This window comes from Alosa sapidissima, chromosome 17 (genome assembly GCF_018492685.1).
Source record: "Alosa sapidissima isolate fAloSap1 chromosome 17, fAloSap1.pri, whole genome shotgun sequence".
In the NCBI taxonomy this organism is placed as follows: Eukaryota; Metazoa; Chordata; class Actinopteri; order Clupeiformes; family Clupeidae; genus Alosa; species Alosa sapidissima.
Genome location: NC_055973.1, coordinates 27,202,499 through 27,220,803, shown reverse-complemented (window position 1 = coordinate 27,220,803; position 18,305 = coordinate 27,202,499). Strand labels below are relative to the sequence as shown.

The 18,305-nt window shown below is 43.3% G+C and overlaps 1 protein-coding gene across 6 annotated transcripts in view; it reads left to right on the top strand.

Annotated features, from left to right (window-relative positions):
- Positions 1-18,305, top strand: part of palmdb (palmdelphin b) — a 33,363-nt gene that overhangs the window by 13,238 nt on the left and 1,820 nt on the right. For 2 of the 6 annotated variants that reach the window (XM_042067065.1, XM_042067066.1), the window contains exons 2-6: positions 2,480-2,531; positions 3,974-4,054; positions 4,177-4,307; positions 6,304-6,418; positions 16,181-18,260. In XM_042067065.1, coding sequence (XP_041922999.1) covers positions 2,487-2,531; positions 3,974-4,054; positions 4,177-4,307; positions 6,304-6,418; positions 16,181-18,260 — 2,452 coding nt within the window. In that variant the 5' untranslated portion in view covers positions 2,480-2,486. Of the gene's footprint in view, positions 1-2,479; positions 2,532-3,973; positions 4,059-4,176; positions 4,308-6,303; positions 6,419-6,886; positions 6,912-7,004; positions 7,116-8,385; positions 9,388-10,755; positions 11,326-11,643; positions 11,740-16,156; positions 18,261-18,305 lie in introns of those variants that run through there. The other 4 variants (XM_042067071.1, XM_042067067.1, XM_042067069.1 and 1 more) reach the window with 4 other exon arrangements.

Sequence of the window (18,305 nt, the reverse complement as noted above, 5' to 3'; positions counted from 1 at the left end):
CCCATGTCCATCTCTCAGCGCCGGTCTGGACAGGAGGTCTCCTTAGCCCAATGACAGCTGTCTCGGAGTCTGTGTCCCACCCATCTCAGGTGCTATTTTAAGAAGCCCTGTCTTGTGGTTCTCCTGCGTTCTGGTTGCTTTAGTCCTGTAAACTAAAGGAGAGGCAGTGGGAGAAATGTGTTATTTTGACAGAATGGGTGTTTGTCCTCAGAGGGGGTGCTTGACATCCTCCATGTTGTTTGTTTGGTGTTCAGTCCAGTCTATGCTGCAGGGCTGACATTGAGATCAGTATTGAAATGGGTAAATCATGCCTTATATCCACCATCATTTTTATTAAGACTCTTGACAAGTCGCTTAGCTTGTACTACCAGCATATTTATAAAGTGGAATCTTTGTTGAGGGTTTATATGAAACCCTTCGGGTAAAACAATTTATTAAATGAATCTGAAATCAGAATATTTTCTCTTCTATGACTATAGCCTTCTCCTTTGAGAAGAAAGCAACCAGATAGAGCAACCCTTTTATAGTAATGGATTTATATCAGTTATAAGCTCATTTCAAACTGATCATCTTGTTTTGATTTGTTGTCATTTGTCATATGAGAATGCTACAAGACAAAGTGAAGATCCGCACACTGTAGAGCTCCCATTGAAGTATTTTTTTCAAGCCCTTACGGCCCTTCCTCAGACTTCCTACCACCATATGAGAATGCTGCCATTCTGTCATGCAAGCATGGGCCAATCAGACCCAGGTCGATGTCATAACTCCGGGTGGTAATGTTGCTCCCTGCTGGATCTGGCCAGCGTCCCTGCTCTGGCTAGGCCCTGATTTATTCTGCCCCATCGTGTGCTGTGCTGCCTGTGTCTCACCTATTATTAGTCTGGACATAACAGACCAGAAGTCCAGGAAGAGAGAGACCGGGCACTCGAACCCATTACTGCTACAGGAAACAGCATTCCAGGAATTGACATGTCCTGAGTTTTGGCTGTTTGGGTCTTATATTATATTTAGGGCTGTCAAAATAACTGATTAATTTCGAATAATTAATTTGAGAAAAAATAACTGATTAAAAAAATTAGTGCAGATTAATCGATTCCTTATGACCTTTGACCCGAGCCGTTCTAGTCAGTAAAAATTAGACTGTTAAATGAAGGAGAGAGAAGAAAACGTGCTGCCTGGATCATTGATTGGAACATTTACTTTTAAAAAACGCCCTGATGGTGTTGATAAAAACAAAGTGTTGAAAATAAAGTCATGCAAAGGAATAAGTATTGACATTGAGGGGAGTGTTAATTTATTTTCATTGTGTCCCCTAGGTTATATCTGTGGCCTGAAATGCCTTGTATGTGAGGAAAAAACTTCTTCCCGAAGCACTTTTGAATTTATTTCCTCAGCATATTAGGTCATATCATAGATTATTATGGCCGTTATTTGAACAGTGAAAATAATAATAAGAGTTTTTGAACTTTAATGTCACTAATGCTGATTATTCAATGATTCATTTGAATTTAAATATTTTAAATACTGTGATTAATTAATCTAAATTATATATGCGATTAATTTAGATTAATTAATCACAGAGTATGTAATTAATTAGATTATTTTTTTTAATCGATTGACAGCCCTAATTATATTATATTATATTATATTATATTATATTATATTATATTATATTATAATGACATTGACATAGAATGATAATGGAATCAAATTGAAACTCATACCATGCAGAACATTTTATGTTGAGCAATATGATCCAGGAAAACCTATTCTGTTTTGCATTGTGAAAAGTATTCACAATGCTGTGTCATAAGAGAGCATGATAGAGGTTTAGTTTGTCAGTTAGATGTTGAAACTATTCCATTGCCTAACCCTCGTGGATGACCTTCTCCTGTCTTTCCTCTTCTCATCTGTGACTGGCCTGTGGTCATTACCTATTATTTATTGTTGGTCATTAAAAAAACAAAAAAGTAAGAGGAAACAACGCAATGTCAAATGCCACAGTTGTGTTATGGCATGCCCCTCTCCACTCCTCCAGTCTAAATCGGACATGTGAAACGTCAGGGGAAACATGCCAGCCATTCAAGCTATTCCAGCAGGTTTACAGTGTTCCACAGCTCAGTCCAAGCCTGCACAAGACCCCAGTCCAGTCACATAATTCAACACCAGTCATTAATGAGACACCCACCCTAAAACTAAATCACACACACACACACCACAGACACACACACACACACACACACACACACACACACACACACACACACACACACACACAAACTCTGACATGCACACACTTACATCTTCCGGTCTCCCTATGATGTCGACACAAATACTCACCCACAGACCATTCAGTTACTGGCTTATCTTTCTTCATCTCTCTTTCTCTCTCTCACTCTCTCTCTCTCTCTCTCTCTCTCTTGCGCGCATAGCTTTAGCCACTCTGAGGGAAGAGCATTCTCTGTTCCTGTCTTTTCAGGGTCAGCATGGAGGAGGCCGACCTGTTGAAGGAGCGACTGCAGGCCATAACGGTATGACACACACACATCCCTTTCACCAGTCACGGCTTAAAGACACCACAGGCAGCCGTTACAGCTGCGTTTGTCTTCACAGCTGTCAAGATGTCCCAGTAAAAACTAGAAAGAGAGTCTAGGTTGAGGAGCTCTGGACAAATGGCATCACCTAACTCATGGACAGTGGGGGTGGGTGGGGCAGGGAGCGGTGGTCATCGTAAGCATTTACTGCATGTTTGATTGTGAGGGTCAAATGTGTTTATGTGAGTGTGAGTCAGTGACGGATTTCATGGGTCACATAAATAAGGGAATGTGTGGAGTATGTGTGGTTTCTTTAAAGAGTCCGTGGACTGGTATAGACGCTGCACCTACTGGCACTATACTGTAGTTTGTTGACAAATATTACTTGTTACTTTTTACAACCAAACCCTAAATAAGAGCTTATATTACAAATCTGAAATGTTAGAAGCCTTGATGTACCACTGGCACTGTAGCACTGTTAACCACAAATCTGTATCAAGGCTTGTTTTATTAGGGCTACTAAGCAAATATGTTTAATAATTATTTAATGGGGACAATACAGTGTATTTTGGTCTTTCCTTTAGCCCTAAAAGCGGGCACTCTTGCTTTAAGAATGGTTATGATCGCTCTGAATAGCTGAACATCTGACACTGATATGCATCGTCTCGGGAAGGTACAGATTCAAGTGGTGTTCCCGGTTTTTAGGTCAGAGGGGACAGATTTGATATCACTGAGATAGATAGATGGTTAAAGTTGCTTTATTATAGTTACTTTATAGATAATTACTTTATTAATCCCAGAGGATATGTTGGAAACTGAGACTCTTTGGTGGTATATTTAGTCCCCAGACGGACAGTCAGTCTCTCCTGAGATTCGTCTTCCTTACAGTAGGAGAATCTTTCTCTGACCCTCCTCGCTTTAAAATAGACCAGCAACGTGATCCGTCTGGGAGTGCACAATCAGATGTGGGGATTTACAATGTGGCCAGTAAATGCTGAAAGAGTTCCCCTTTGCGCAGACATATCTGACAGCCTGCTATTATAAACTAATATGTATATTCAGGTAGCATGATTCATCCCAGTTGAGAGATGTTAGTGCCCGAAAGTTGTTTGTTTTAAATGCTCTGTTGCTTTAGTTGATATTGACCACACAAACAGTCCTGTAGTTGTCCTACCAATCCATTGTCATCGACTTAAAGGAATACTCCGGAGTCAAAATGACTATTTACAGTAGATACCAAATTCAAACTTTTGGTTGAGAGCAAAATTACGTTAATTGGTGGAGTCCATTGTTTGTATTAGCAATGAACCGCAAATAGAGGTTGTTTTTATGCCGGAGTATTCCTTTAAAATCACTGATGATGTGTGATGACAAACATTTGTGTGTGATGACAAGCCGTTTATCCCATTTATTTCATAATGAGTATGAATCCATCACAGGACAAAAGACGAGTTCAGGAGGACATTGCGAAGAAAAGGAGACAAATCGAAGAAGAGAAACTCAAACTTCAATATCTGAAGGCAAGCATGGCCCAAGTGCCTTCACTCTCTCGTACCCTTTAATGTATCAGCTGTAGTGTTACAGTGAGAAACCCACAGTGTTTGAACTGCTTATGCTCACCTGACTGCGGTCTCTGAAACAGAAAAAAGCCCTGCGTGAACAATGGTTGATGGATGGGCTGAGCGGTCAAACGGAGGAGGAGCAAGAGGCCTTGAAGACTCAAGCTCAGGATGACCAGCAACAAACCAAACTGCTGCAAAGCAATATCAGCAGGTACAGTGCACTTTGTGTGTGCAGATATACATGTGTGTGTGTGTGTGTGTGTGTGTGTGTGTGCGTGTGTGTGTGTGTGTGTGTGTGTGTGTTTACATGTGTGTGCATGCAGGTCTTTACATGCAGTATTAGCGCATTTTTGCAGACATGCATGCATAGTTATGTATGGACACATTTATATATGTGTGTATATGTGCTTGTGGTGTGTGGATGACTCCTTCCCTCAGTCGTGTATAGTTGACTCCTTCTCTGAGATTACGCTCCTGACGTGGCTGCCCGACAAGTGGTCAGTAAAAGCGGGAGCCGACTTGAGGGGGATTAGAACCAGATTGTCCACCTCAACTCACTTAAATCTGGTGATGAGCTTTATGTGTCAACCAACGGTTACTCCAACGGCGTCTCCACACAGAGCATTATGTAACCTGTCTGCTCTTCCAACGGGGCCTGTCTGCACAAACACAGGGGTTTATGGAGGCTTAAACGTACTACACATCTAATGTGATCTAAACAAGCGTCACAACCCAACACTGCTGGAGGCCTTTACGTCAGCTTAGACTTCTGCTCAACCCTGGTAAAACTAAATCACATATTAATAAACCACATTTTAAATTTTTAATTTCATAACATTTTTGTGTATTTAAAAAAAAATATATATATAATAATCAAGGTGATGAGATATTGTGTAATTGTAATTAATGACAGATTTTGGCACGAAGCCTCATATGTCACAGTTTTACTGCAGATATGTTGTGATTCATGGATGTACTGTACCATGGTAGTGTGTTTTTCAGCATGGTGAACTGGTGAAATCCAACTGCATCACAACAAATCCAAACCCATCAATGGTGAAAGGCACTACTCAGACCTTCAGCTCTTTGATTTTCTCAAATCTAAGTCCAAATAGATTAAATGGGGAAGAACAATTGGAGCCTGAAAGCAATCTGGTAGAGTCTTCATTCATCATCCAAGTGGATGGCGCTCATCGGCCACCTCAAATTAACCTTGCGCCTTGGGTCAAAGTCCTGCTCACCCATCTGAAAGCTCTATTTCTCCAGACCATCATAACTGGCTTTTATAGGCCTAACAGTGAAAGTCGAGCCATGTTTAAACCATTGTTAAAAAAAGAATGTGCTCATTTCAGACAAGACCCTGTCTAGTCTGTGGTGTTAGAATTTATTAGTGACATCACCTGTCACACGAGTGTCTAGCCGCATCTTGTTAAACCAAAAGTGTTAAAACATGAGACATGTCCATCTATTTGGTCTGACCTGACATAGTAATTCACACAGAAGCCAGAGGTTAACAGGCCATTTTCTCACTGTCCAGACACTGTCGTAGAAGCCATCCCCCAGTTTAATGAGGTGCTGTGATCTGATGAAGTATGGAACCTTAGCTAAGTCAACATGAGGGTTTTTTGAGTGCTGGTGTTATTTTGTCTACTACGCAACACATTTATTTCACAGAACTGTGTATATTCTCAATCCAACTCAAAATTGGTTTATATGAACTATGGCCAGTCATTTTTCCAACCCCACCCCTCCTCCCACTGTTCATTGTGTGCTTGTTCATACAAGACTGACCCCTAGTCCTCACACCAAACAAAAGAATGTCAGAGACACACTGAAGAAAGCGTCTGTGTATGTTGCCTTTTGTGTGGAAATAAAACCAAGAGCAGATTTTTTTCTCTCAGTGCAGACCTTTTCTGTACTCTTTGCAAGGTACATAAGTGCTGTCTCTGCTCTCACACAAATAGCATTCCACATGGCTACAGTGTTCTTTGTGCCTCAAAGACAAGGAAAAAGACAAGATGGCTCACTTTACGGTGGGCAGTGTTTAGTTTGAAGCCCTCTAGCAGGTAGTTGGCAAAACATCTGCATTGTTAAACCCAAACAACAGGTCACTATACTTCACTATGTTATTGTATGCTGTGTAATCCAACATCACATTTAATTTGTGAAGATACTCCTTTAAAAGTGCCTCTCTACCCCTATTGCAGAATAGAGGAAGAGATCGAGACCCTGGAAGCTGAGGAGATAAGGATCTCTTCAAATGAACAGCACATTCTGAAACGGCTCAAGGAGGTGGAGAAGACTGCTGAGGACATCATAAAGGTATTGCTTGGCCAGATGCTCGAAAGGCTGTGGAGTATCTGCTGTGGTTGTATATTTCAAACTAGCATTCAGCAATGACATATATCCGCTTTGCTGAGGATTCTGAGGAGTCTGTTGGCTTACAGGTGTTTGTGAGGGAGCTCATGCGTTGCTATGTGTATTGCTGGCATCTCTGGTGGTTGGCGTTGCTTGAGTGCTTTTCTGGGTGGCTTTTCTGTCTTACTCTTTCTGCAGAGAGTTTTAGAATGAAGTACAGTAGGCGCGAAAGCAGGAAAGTTTGTCCAGTAATTGGTGTGACCTGTCAGCAATGCAGCGGGCTTGAAAATGATGTTGCTTTGGCTTGTGGCTGGATATATGAGAGAACACAGAGGCATTTTGTGGGAAATGGCGAAGGTGACATATTGTTGAGCTTCACTCTCCTTTCCTGCTGTCCATATTCTGTTTTCACACTGTTATATCTCTGCACAGGAAATAAATGCCGATATTCCGAAAGGTAAACACATGTTTTCTTCACATGCTTTCCACATTACTCTTTGACCAGTTCTGGCATTTATACCCAATCTAACAGCTTTGTATTTTGTTTCAGAGCCCATGCAGTATATTTACTCCCCAATTCCTGATATGCCAAAGACCTACAAACCTTCACTCTTAAGAAAGAGAAGTCCAAAGCAAGAACCTGATGGTGACCCGAAGAGGGGTATGGATCAAAGCTATTTGAATACTTGAATATGACACTGCAGTATCTGAATCAAATGATGTGGTTTAGCAGTTTCTTTGGTCTCAAACGGTATATTTCATTGGACAGCAGTGGCCTTCTAGATCTCAGGGAAGAGTAATGTAATGGGATCCTCCCAGGTTTGGTCATTGTTTGAATAATGAGTAGCACAGTCACGAAAGGTTATCTTACAGAGCCGGACAGTAACGGAGTACATTTACTTGAGTACAGTACTTGAGTACAATTCTGAGGGATCTCTACTTTACTCGAGTATCATTTTTGGGGAGTACTCATGACTTTACTCAAGTACATTTGAGAGGCAAATATTGTACCCTTTACTCCACTACATTTCTATCCATAACCGTGAGTACCCGTTACTTCTTTTAAAAAAAAAGGAAAAAAGAAAAATCTCGGAAACCCTCAATTTGTTGTTTCCCTCTCAAACGTGATTGGATTGTGCAGGCACCACTGATTGGTCTATCAGCAATCACCTTCAGCTTTCCGCCAAAGTCAACTCCATGGTCAGATTTAGATAAGAGACGAAACCATGGACGAAACAATGGATGAAGACGCAGCAGGTCCATCCTGGGAATGTGCCAACCTGTGGCCCCACCTCGCCAGACTATTTCAATTTTCTGAACAAGTTAATGATAGTTTTCGCTTTAAGTGTTTCAATTACAAAATAGTATTTTGTATTTCAAATACGTATTTTAAATACATGTATTAGAAATACTGCCCATCCCTGGCAACATGGTAAAAAGATGAAAATGACTTGATTTTACTTTCAATTCCTTTTATATTCTCCAAGGTATTAACATTAACATTTTTCATAACTCCATGTAGTACGATTCTGTACATAAATGTAAGCACTGTGGCAGTAGTAATGCAATATTTAGAAAATGTACTCTTGTACTCTTGATACTCAAGTACTTTTAAAAACAAGTACTTCAGTACTTTTACTTAAGTAGACATCTGACTGTTGTACTTTTACTTGTACTTGAGTAAAATTTAGCAAAGGGTATCTGTACTTTTACTCAAGTAATGAAGCTGTGTACTCTGTCCGCCTCTGCTAATACAGGACGGTGTAGACCTAAACTGCTTAGATCACAAGGTTTGTAATTATTTTGGAAATGTTTGTGGATTTGTAGGTTACACACGTTAGACAGATTACGTTTTTGACAAGGCAGAGATTGTAGTTCATATACAGTAGAGTACAGTCCTTCTGAAAAAAAGTCTTCTGTCCTATCCATAGCCATGTTTGCCATGGAGATCAGCGTGGAGCTTGACAAGCGCACTGGTGAGAGTCAGGTCCTCTCCTCCACTACGATCACCACAGATGACATCCACCGCAAAGGCGTGAAGGTCTTTGATGATGGCCGGAAGTCTGTCTACGCCCTGAGCTCGGACGGACGTGCCATCGAAACCAACGGAGTGGACGAGCTCAGCCCCGGCGACGTGGAGGAGCTCTTGCGCAAGGCCACGGAGAAGAAGACCCCCCCTGATGTCCAGCTCCATGAGCCCGTGTTTTCGAGCCCTTACAGCCGCCCCAACACCCCGAGGAAGTCCGACCGAGACCAGAACAGCCCGGCACCCAACGGACTCTGGACCCCCACCAACACCCCAAGTCCCCTTCCGGCCGACAGGCAGGCCACGCCAAGCCCACGGCCAGCAGCGCACTCTCCTTTGCACATTCCAGACCCACCGAACTACAGTGTTTCGCATGGCAAACTGTCGCCTTACCCGACCCCCAAGAGCTCCCAGGCGAATGGAGGCAGAGGGGCACAGAGGGCCACAGATGGGCACAGGGCGAGCCCCAGGCGGAGCCCCATGCCAGGGCCCCAGGGGGAGATCTTCTTTGGGGAAGACTCTGGACTTGGGCTGGGGAGGGTGTCTCCACTCCACTCCATGATGGAGGACACCAGGGTCAGCATGGCGGACACACTCCCGTCTGACATCGATCCCGACGAGCCCGTCACCATGATCTTCATGGGCTACCGGACAGCCGAAGAGGACGAGGAAGATGAAGGCTTCCAGGCTGAACTGATCGTCATCGGAGACGAAGACGAGGAGCGTAGCGACGACTCTCATCCTAACGACGACAACTCGCTGTCCTTTCACCCAGAGGGCTACCGCAGCAAGGTCTTCTCTCCCAACAAGACTAACGTGCACCGCTCCGAGGTGCGACCCAGTGGTGTCCGGAATCGCGCCCAGCCCCCAGCAGACATCTACAGCATCGAGGACCCCTCTGCCTCAGGTATCAGAAAGAGACCAAATCGGCTTTTTGCGCTCTGCACTGCAGTTGTATCTCTTGTGCCTGCTGATAACATCTTGCTGAAGAGCTTGCACATACCACTGCCTTCATTTCCTGTGCATGCCAAATGAACTAACAATACTATGCCAATAACCAGAAAACAATAATCTTCTGAGTCTAGAGAGCCTGCAAACCTGTAATAATAAGATGACTAAGCTTTGTGTTTGTTTGTTAGTCAGTCTTAATCATACAGCAGGATTTTACCCAATCGGAAATATATAAAAGCAATTTGATGCTGCATGTTTAGACTGACAACTGCTCTGGGCTTCTTGTGAGGGCCTCTACCTCCACCCAGTGGTTGAAAACAGCATCTCTTTTATTCTGGGAGAAAATAACACTCAATGGAATTGTTATGGTTGTCTTTGAAATATTTTTGCTATTTTCAAATAAAATGAGCGAATTAATTCTAACTTCTTGAATGTTTGAGTGAGAAGAACTCTCTAACGGCCTGCTATCTGTGTATTTTACTTCAACTCACATATGCTCTCTGTGTCTGCTCTTAAGTCTGTCTCTAAGCCAATAAATGTTTACTAAATCCTATCATCTTGGCTCTGCTTTTCTGCTCAGTAAACCTACAGTCTGGACATTTATTGTGTGGGTTAATTAAATTAATTTAGACTTAATTCAACTCTGAATTAAGTATAAATTAATATTGCCTAGCCCTTATTTACTATATTAATACAACTAATATAACAACATTGTTACTAACCATTTGAAAATGATTAAATTAGATTGTGTAGGTGTGAACAACATAATATAACTTGCACTTGCATCGTTTATGAAATGGGAAATTACTCAGTGCTATCTCCCAGTCCCTAGACAACTTCCTGATAGCATTAAATCTCGACGGCTCCTGCCTCAGCCTGTCAGTGGAGTTTGTTAAGGGAAGGTTGAGTGACAGTCCCTGAGATACTCGATTATGTCTCCCCGGCTTAATCGAACTGTTTGTCCTTGGTTGAATTCTGAGGAGCTGTGGATTTTTCAAGTGCCATTTCATAACATATGCTTGAGAAGCCCTTACGTAATCTCCTAGACTTATGTAAGGCTCAAATTTTCTCTTAAATTACACCAGATTCAGTGCAATTATCCTGCCAGCTCACTCTTGTCATTCTGAAGTAAAAAGCATTTGGTTGATCGAGACATTTAAAAACGGCAGTCAACATCTTTATTAAAAAAAAAAAAACAGATTATGCATCAAACTCTAAACCGGATTTATCATTCCTCCACCACTGCAACAGAAACAGAAGCTTTTCTGCAGATATTCTGTGAAAATGTGTCCTTAAAAAATCTTCTCCGTCTCCCTCTCTGCAGCTTTGAGGCTGAAAATGGCACAGCTAGGAAAGCAAGCATAACAGCCAAAGAATAGAACTCCTGCCTACTGTATGTCTGCCATAGATATTCCATCAAGAGGATGAAAAAAAAAACAGGAAATCAAAAAGCTCCGGGTGTTTTCTCTCCTTTTTTCTTGAACAAGGACATGACTGAAAAAAAACTGCTGTTAAAAAAACTGATTAGCTTGTGAGGAGTTTGTCTCATCTTTTCACTGCTTTAAATCACTGTTGCCTTTCTTCTGATTCAGTGTGCTTAAACCAAAACTGTATCATGTCAAGAATGTACATACAATGTAATAGAATGGTCTGTGTCTGTTTGTGTTTATATGTAACTTCTTTTTCTTTCACTTGCTCACATTTAATGTAAATTTAGCAATTTTGCAGAATATATATCTTTGCTTGATATGTCCCTTATAAAAAGCAGGGGTAAAGCTATCAGTAGTCTATTCCAGGACAATAATGCTTCAGAAGATAAATTGCTGAATTCCCAGTTTTCTCCATCCCTTTGATCATACTGCTTTTCAACTTCATTAAAAAGTGTTAAAAGGCTCTGATGTGTTTCAAACTCATTGCCAGTGACCATCAAAAATGTGGCAGTTCTGCAGGTTATGCTTTTTTGTGAGCAAAAGTGTGCCACAATCCAATATACATCACTGTAGTCACGTCCCATATGGACACAGCAAGACATCCTGTGTGTGTGTGTGTGTGTGTGTATCAAGCCCACAAGAGTGTGCATCAGTGGGGGAGTGTGTGTATGTGTGTGTTGGAGCACCAGGCAGACTGCGCTCTGATTGGCTGTTCCCCGGCACATTGAATGAGACTTCCAGTCTCTGTGGCTACAGCCAGCCAGGCAGAGAGTGCAGCAACTCAGCTTTGCCATAGCGAGCTTCACACTCTCTCTCTCTCTCACACACACACACACACACTCACATAGAAACGCGGTCTCCACCAGCGCTGCTGTGAGGTAAGCCCGGGTACCAATGTCAATAACAGGGAAGTTTCAAGTAATTTACGTACCATTAAATAGATCAATAGCTGATTAGGTAACATGCATGTGGATCAGATAGTTTTTCATGAGGGAGGGAGATCTTTATTTGCGGGTTGTGTCTGGTGTTGACATGCAGTAATGCCTTGTTTGGGTGAAGTTGGTGGGGGCTGAATATAGGGAGATGAGGGGGAATGTGCTGTTTTTGAAAACCTGCAAACAAGATGGGACGAGTTGCCTGTGAATAAGTGTGTGTGTGTGTGAATGTGATGATGATGTGATGAAGTTTTGTTTGCAGCATCACTCTACAGTTAACTTCTAAAATACAAAATGTTAAATGGAGAGATAAGCAAGTGATATTAGAACAGCAGTGATGGTATGCCTGTTATCAACACATTTTATATTGAATTCATTGTACTTTTTTCGTGCTGAGCAAGGTCAGAAACTGAGTTGCACTGGCTTACATCAGACTAGAAAAAAAAAATCCTAACTGAGGTAAGAAAAAAATAGGTATACCAGGATAGGCAAGAGACTATTTTCTGCGGCCAAAGCTGCGTAGTTGGATAAACTGAGCTGAAGAGAGTGCAAGTCCCTCTGCATACTAAAAGTGCTGATTAAGAATGGCAACACAGATGGTAGGCTTTCTCCCACGGCTGTTTGGGCATGCGTCTGGATGATCAGAGTTTTCTTTATGTGTTGTTTTTGAGTGGCATTCAGGCATCTGGGGATATTGTGATGGCATGTGATAAAAATCAAATTCCCAGGGGGTATGATCTGGATAAGGACAGTAGCAGTGATGCTGTGTGTGTGTGTGTGTGTGTGTGTGTGTGTGTGTGTGTGTGTGTGTGTGTGTAGGGGGGGGTTGCGGTGGGTGAGGTCATTAGGATGCAGATTAGGCATCTCCTACCCTCTCCCCTCCTCTCTCCCCATTTACTCCAGAGGGGAGAGAGGGGTCGCCAGGGCTCTCCAGCCGAAACCTCTGCAGGGGTTGATTACTCATGGCCCCCCGTTAAGTGCCACTCCACCCCGCTGGGCACGCAAAGTGTCACTGCGGCTGAAAAACACAACGCTTCAGCGTGCTAATGGGTGATGCCATGTCATTTTCACTAGGATTTGCAGTGCCAGACAGCAGGGCACTAGACACACAATATGTACCCTCAGACTTGCTTGTTCCAGAGTTGCTTGGTGGTTATCCTTTGCAATCAGACTTTCCTTCGCCACATTTTCTCGTAATTTAACTTACAAATTACCTTGAGTCTGCTTGAGTGTGCTAATTGAGTTGCCTTTTAAGGTAGCTGAGGCATTATGATGGTGGGTTTTTTACAGCAGGAGCCACATAGGGGGTGTAATTGGCCTTAACCTTTGCAGAAGGGTAAGTGCTTCTGCAGAGATGCTGCCTTATCCCGTGCAGGCTGCTTGTGCTCCAGGTCTGAATGGCCTGCCCACGCACGGACGACACACAGCCTTTCAAGTGTCTACGCTAGTGATTCAGGCACCATTGAGCCTCCGTGCTTCGAAACATCCTTGAAATGAAAAAGCAAGTTTCCTTTATGTGCGTTGCCTTCAGACATCAGTTATCGGTTGCCCGTGACGTAAAAAGTGCAGGTGGGTGCACAACGTGATCGGAACAAGGTCCATGTGATTCGCCAGTCTGGAAGTACAAGTAAATATAATGATGGGACAATTGAGCTGACACTTGAGCTGAACATTTTTATGTTCCAGCCAGCATGGCAACATTTATTCACTCATTTCTGTGACCTTGGCTCCTCACTCCTCATTGATCATCTGACAAGGGTCAAAATGAGGACTCAAAAACTATGGGATCCAGTGAAATAACGGCATTGACACTCTTTAGAGAGAGCACCACTGTGGTACGTGCTTCACATGTAATTCATTGTGGGGAACTTGCTGGAGGGAAGTTCAGGTTCGAACATCAGTCACCACAAATCTGATCAGAGTGATAGCTATGTCAATAGTCCTCTCATCACGGTGGTTGCACTGAGAAAGCCACCACCAATCAATTCACACTTCCCCGCCTCGAAAAAAAAATCAAAGTCTGCATGTATCTCCCATGACCCGACCTCACATAAGCCCAAAGTGCATGTCCGTCCAGCAGTGAGGAGCACAACTGTGGTGGGACCTTTCCATAGAGATGATCTCCTTCTGGCTGCTTTGGCTAAAGCTTCTGGTAGGTTTTAGAATGTGAAGACACCTCTCTGTCTGTCCGTTTTTTTTGCGGGGGTCTAATTCAGAAATCTCTCGCTGAATTATTTATCGGTTCCACACTGACATGCTAGAGGGGGCTGAGCAGCGCTGTGGAGGTGAAGTTTGGGTGCCAACAGCTGAGCTGTTTTGCCGTTGTCATGGTATTTGGCTGCTTGCTTATTTTGATTGGACATGGTGCCTTTTGTCAAGCCTGATTGCGGGTGAATGTAATAGAATTTCAGGAGCACATCAGATGGGAAAGAAGTGCTTTGTTTTGCTGTCATATCTGCCTGTTTTCTGTAGCTTCCATAGTGAACTTTGTCTCTGTCAACTGGCTTGAATGATGGCAATTATGAGTTAAATATATGTTAAGAGGCAATTTCAAGAGGCTGATTAGGTGGGAAGTCTTTTTTCTCTCTCTTCTCTCTCAGAGCTGTAAAAATGTAGTAACTGGTCATTGTGTTTTTGGAGGGGGGGTGGGAGGGGGCTCCAAATGTGGGCATGCTAGAACCGCTGTGCACACACACACACACACACACAGCGTCATGAAGGCGATAAGGATTATAGATGGTGTTATTATGGCAGAGTCAGCACTGTCTCTGTTAGTTCCTCCCTGGTGTGAAAAGCGGCTGAGGATCAGAGGGAACATCTCTGGCTCTTGGCAGGAGTGCCGGGATGAGCTCACCGCCAGCGGGCTTGGTGTCCCAGCAGACAACATGACCTCTGTCAACCTCACTCAACTCATCTGCGGCAGCCACGAGCAAATAACAGTGATTGCAAAAACAAATTGGACACCTGCACGACATGATAATTGGTTGTTGTTAATAGCGATGGAAAAATAATGTTTTGTACCCCCTGTACTCACTGTTTTTGCCAAATAAATAAAAAAAACACTCAAATTAAAACAGAAGTCGTGCACAGGCGCTGGTGTGATTTAGGGAAAAAAACGTGCACAGTGTTTTTCTCTAGGCTTCCGGAAGTGTGTGGGCGGAATAGCAGTGGGATTTGAAATACCCCAGGTTGCCGGGCTCTTGCTGAGCTCTCCTCCCCTCATCTCCTGGGGCTTAAAGTAGATCCAGGGGCTATCTAACTGCAGAGACATAGCTGTGCTGTGTCGCCTGTATGTGGGCAAGAGAACTAGTCCTGCAGTCTTACATAATGGGTCCTTTTAATTCAGTCTCAGCTGCCTTCACTGTCTCTCTCTGTGCATAACCCACTTTGTGAAATGATTCACTGTAATAGTAAATAAACAGCTTTTCAAGTCACCCCATCAATTATGGCTGCTCTCACTCAGCCATTAATTTTTGATGCAGTGACTGACTGAAGGCATTTCCTGTTATCTGCCTTAATAGACCACAGTTTGACAGGTCATTCTCTGCCAGTTCAGAACTATGTACAAGGTAAGGATCTGTGTGCAATGGAATGGATAGGTCACTGGCAAAAATCAACAAATTATTTCTGTTTCTGCTTTTCTCTTTCTAACTGCATGCTCAAATAGAGGGATTAACCAATTGCCAATTCTATACACATTGAAGAACATACTAAATCCTCTTACAAAGCACGCTAATATCTCACTCAACATCTTGAGTGTCTTGAGAGCATAAACACTGATCACATCACAAAGATAATAAATATTGTAGAGTGTTTCATGTGCAAAACTCTTTCATTAAAAATTCTGTTCTGTTCTGTTGACTGTTCATGAGCTTATGTTTGCGTGTTTGCCTTGTAAAATCACTTGTAAAATCAATCTTGTTTGGAGGTTTACTGCATGGTGTGAAATTAATACCTAACCAGACTGCTTTTGTGCAGCAGCATCTTGCAGGTCAGGAGGGAAATAAGAATGATATGGAGAGAAATACATTGTGCAGGAAAAGGCTCATAAGTAAACAATACAGTGGGGAGTGAGACAAGAGCCAAGATAGATAGAGATGAAGCAAACTTCAAATGGTCCCTCTAACACAGCTAGGAAACATAACAACTGCATGAGACAAACAAATAAAAAGATGAAAAGATCATAAAGGAAAGCTAAGAAAGAAAGAAAGAAAGAAAGAAAGAATACTGAAAAAGACATGTTAGGATAAGAAAAGCCTATCAGCCAGGATAGGAATACAGATGAGTGTTGCCTTGAATTTCCCCTTGGGGATCAATAAAGTATCTATCAATCTATCTATCTATCCTTTTCTTCTGACAGACAACAATTCTCTCCTTTCTGCAGGGAGCTACGACTGAGTTGACAGAGGTGGATGGAAAAGAACTGAGTGAAGGTAGCAGTCCCTCTCAGAATCAAGCCGAGTCTCTTTCCAAGGCTGTAACCATGGAGACCAGTGAACAACTGGAATCAGGAAACGTAGCCGACTTTGAACAGGAACCTCAAGAGACTGAGTTACCCGAGAATGAAAGCTCAAGCAACAATGATGAACAAGACTGCTATGAAGAATTCTTGGAGACAATGGGAAGTAAGGTGGTGGTGGATATTTTAGCTGACCTGCCTCCTAGCATGACGTCAGAATTGGATGACATCCCTTGCCCAAAGGAGGCTCTGATCTTAGAGGCTACACCTGAAGAGCTAAACCACCATGAGTCTGTCACCTCTTTGTCAAAACCACCATCAAGCGGAGAGAGTGTGTGTGAAAATGAGTCTGCCCCCAAAACACAAGAACCACTAGTGGAAGACCAGTCAGAAGATGCCTTGCCAGATTTGTTTGACACAGAGGAACCTGAAGACCCAGAAGATGCCATGAAGGCCTTAAACCTCATGCCAACAGATGATGCAGTTGACAATTTTACCTCTGATGAGGTGGAGGAGTCAATGCTAGAACAGTTCATCCGAGAAGAGGCCTTATCAGAGGTATCTACAGAGTCCTGTCACGACCCAGAAGAATTAGATGAGTGTCTGCATGTGGAGATAGCTGTTGCATCTTCAGATAGTGAGGGTGACGATAAGTGGAGGACCATATTTTCTTCCTCCATCAACAAAGAGGATGATGACTCGTATTTAGACAGTCTGCAGTTGAGTGCACAGGAGCTCTTTGTCCAAAAGCCTTCAATTGACAACGAGGAAGATGACCCAAAGGATGTTAACCAGAAAAGTGAGTCTGAGATTCCACTCGGGGATGAAATTCTAGAGCAGCCTGAGACTGACTCAGATTTTGAGAAGAGGGAGGTGACCTATACAACTCCAACGCTGTTCCATGGGTTGTCAAAAATCTCTGAGGATGATGAAGAAACTGGAAAGGGGTCCAACAACAAACACACTTCTCAACATTCAGAAGGTGACAAGAAGCTGCCCAAAGACTACTGCGTGATCCAGGAGATGAAGAGTGAAAATGTCAGCACGGAGCACGTGGACTTCCGGGTAGCTCGCAAACAATGGCTGGAAATGGAGGAACAGACTAAAATGGCTAAGACTACGGTCCAGTCACCCACCACCCCTAAACCAGGCCTCTGCCAAGGCAGCCACAGCTTCATGTACACACCAGTTCGCAACATTGACAGGCCCAGGAGGGATCCTGATTTTGAGAATCTGGCTCTTGGGGGAGACTATCCACACACTCAGTTCAGCCCCTGTTCTGAGGACTCTGGCCTGGATGACTTGAGCTACAGATCCCCTTATGACGACCCAGAGACCCCTGTTGAGAGAGAGATCCGCTTAACCATGGAAAGAGAGGAGAACTTCAGACGCGAAAGAGCCCTGTCCTCATCCAGCTCATGCGAGTTTGTGCAAGCTAAAGCCAGACCAGTCGTCATTCACTCCACCAAACTCTGCCAGGAGGTGGATGAGAAGAGGAGGATGTTTGAGCATCAGGACGATGGCTGCAACATTCCAAGATCACCTAGCAACCCAACACCATCTTTTATAATCACTTCATCGCCAGTCAAAGGTGCACAGAAACGAGAGTTTGCTGCTAACAATGTCATCATCCTGGAGCCTGATCCTTATCCCTGCAGCCCAAAGCGTTATGGGAAAGACATGGGGGCTGCCCACCCAGGAAACTGGAACTCCAATGAGTCCTCCAATGTGATCATCCTAGAGACGTCCAACCTGATCATCCGCAGTGCGTCCGAGTTCTGCCTCAACTCAGCTGCTGAGGAGAACCAGGACAGCATGTTCCTGAACAACCCCTTCTTCAAGCTGCGCTCCAGAAGCACACAGTCCCTCATCGATGAGGAGATTAAGATGGTCAAGCAGCGTGAGGAGGAACTGAGGAGACAGCGGGCGAGCATGTACACTAAGGAAAAATTCAACACAATTGTGGTCTCCCCAAATCTTCTAAACAGTGCATTTGATACGTCAGGTACTGTATGTCAATGTGATAGTTTAAACTGCTAGTCTTATACAT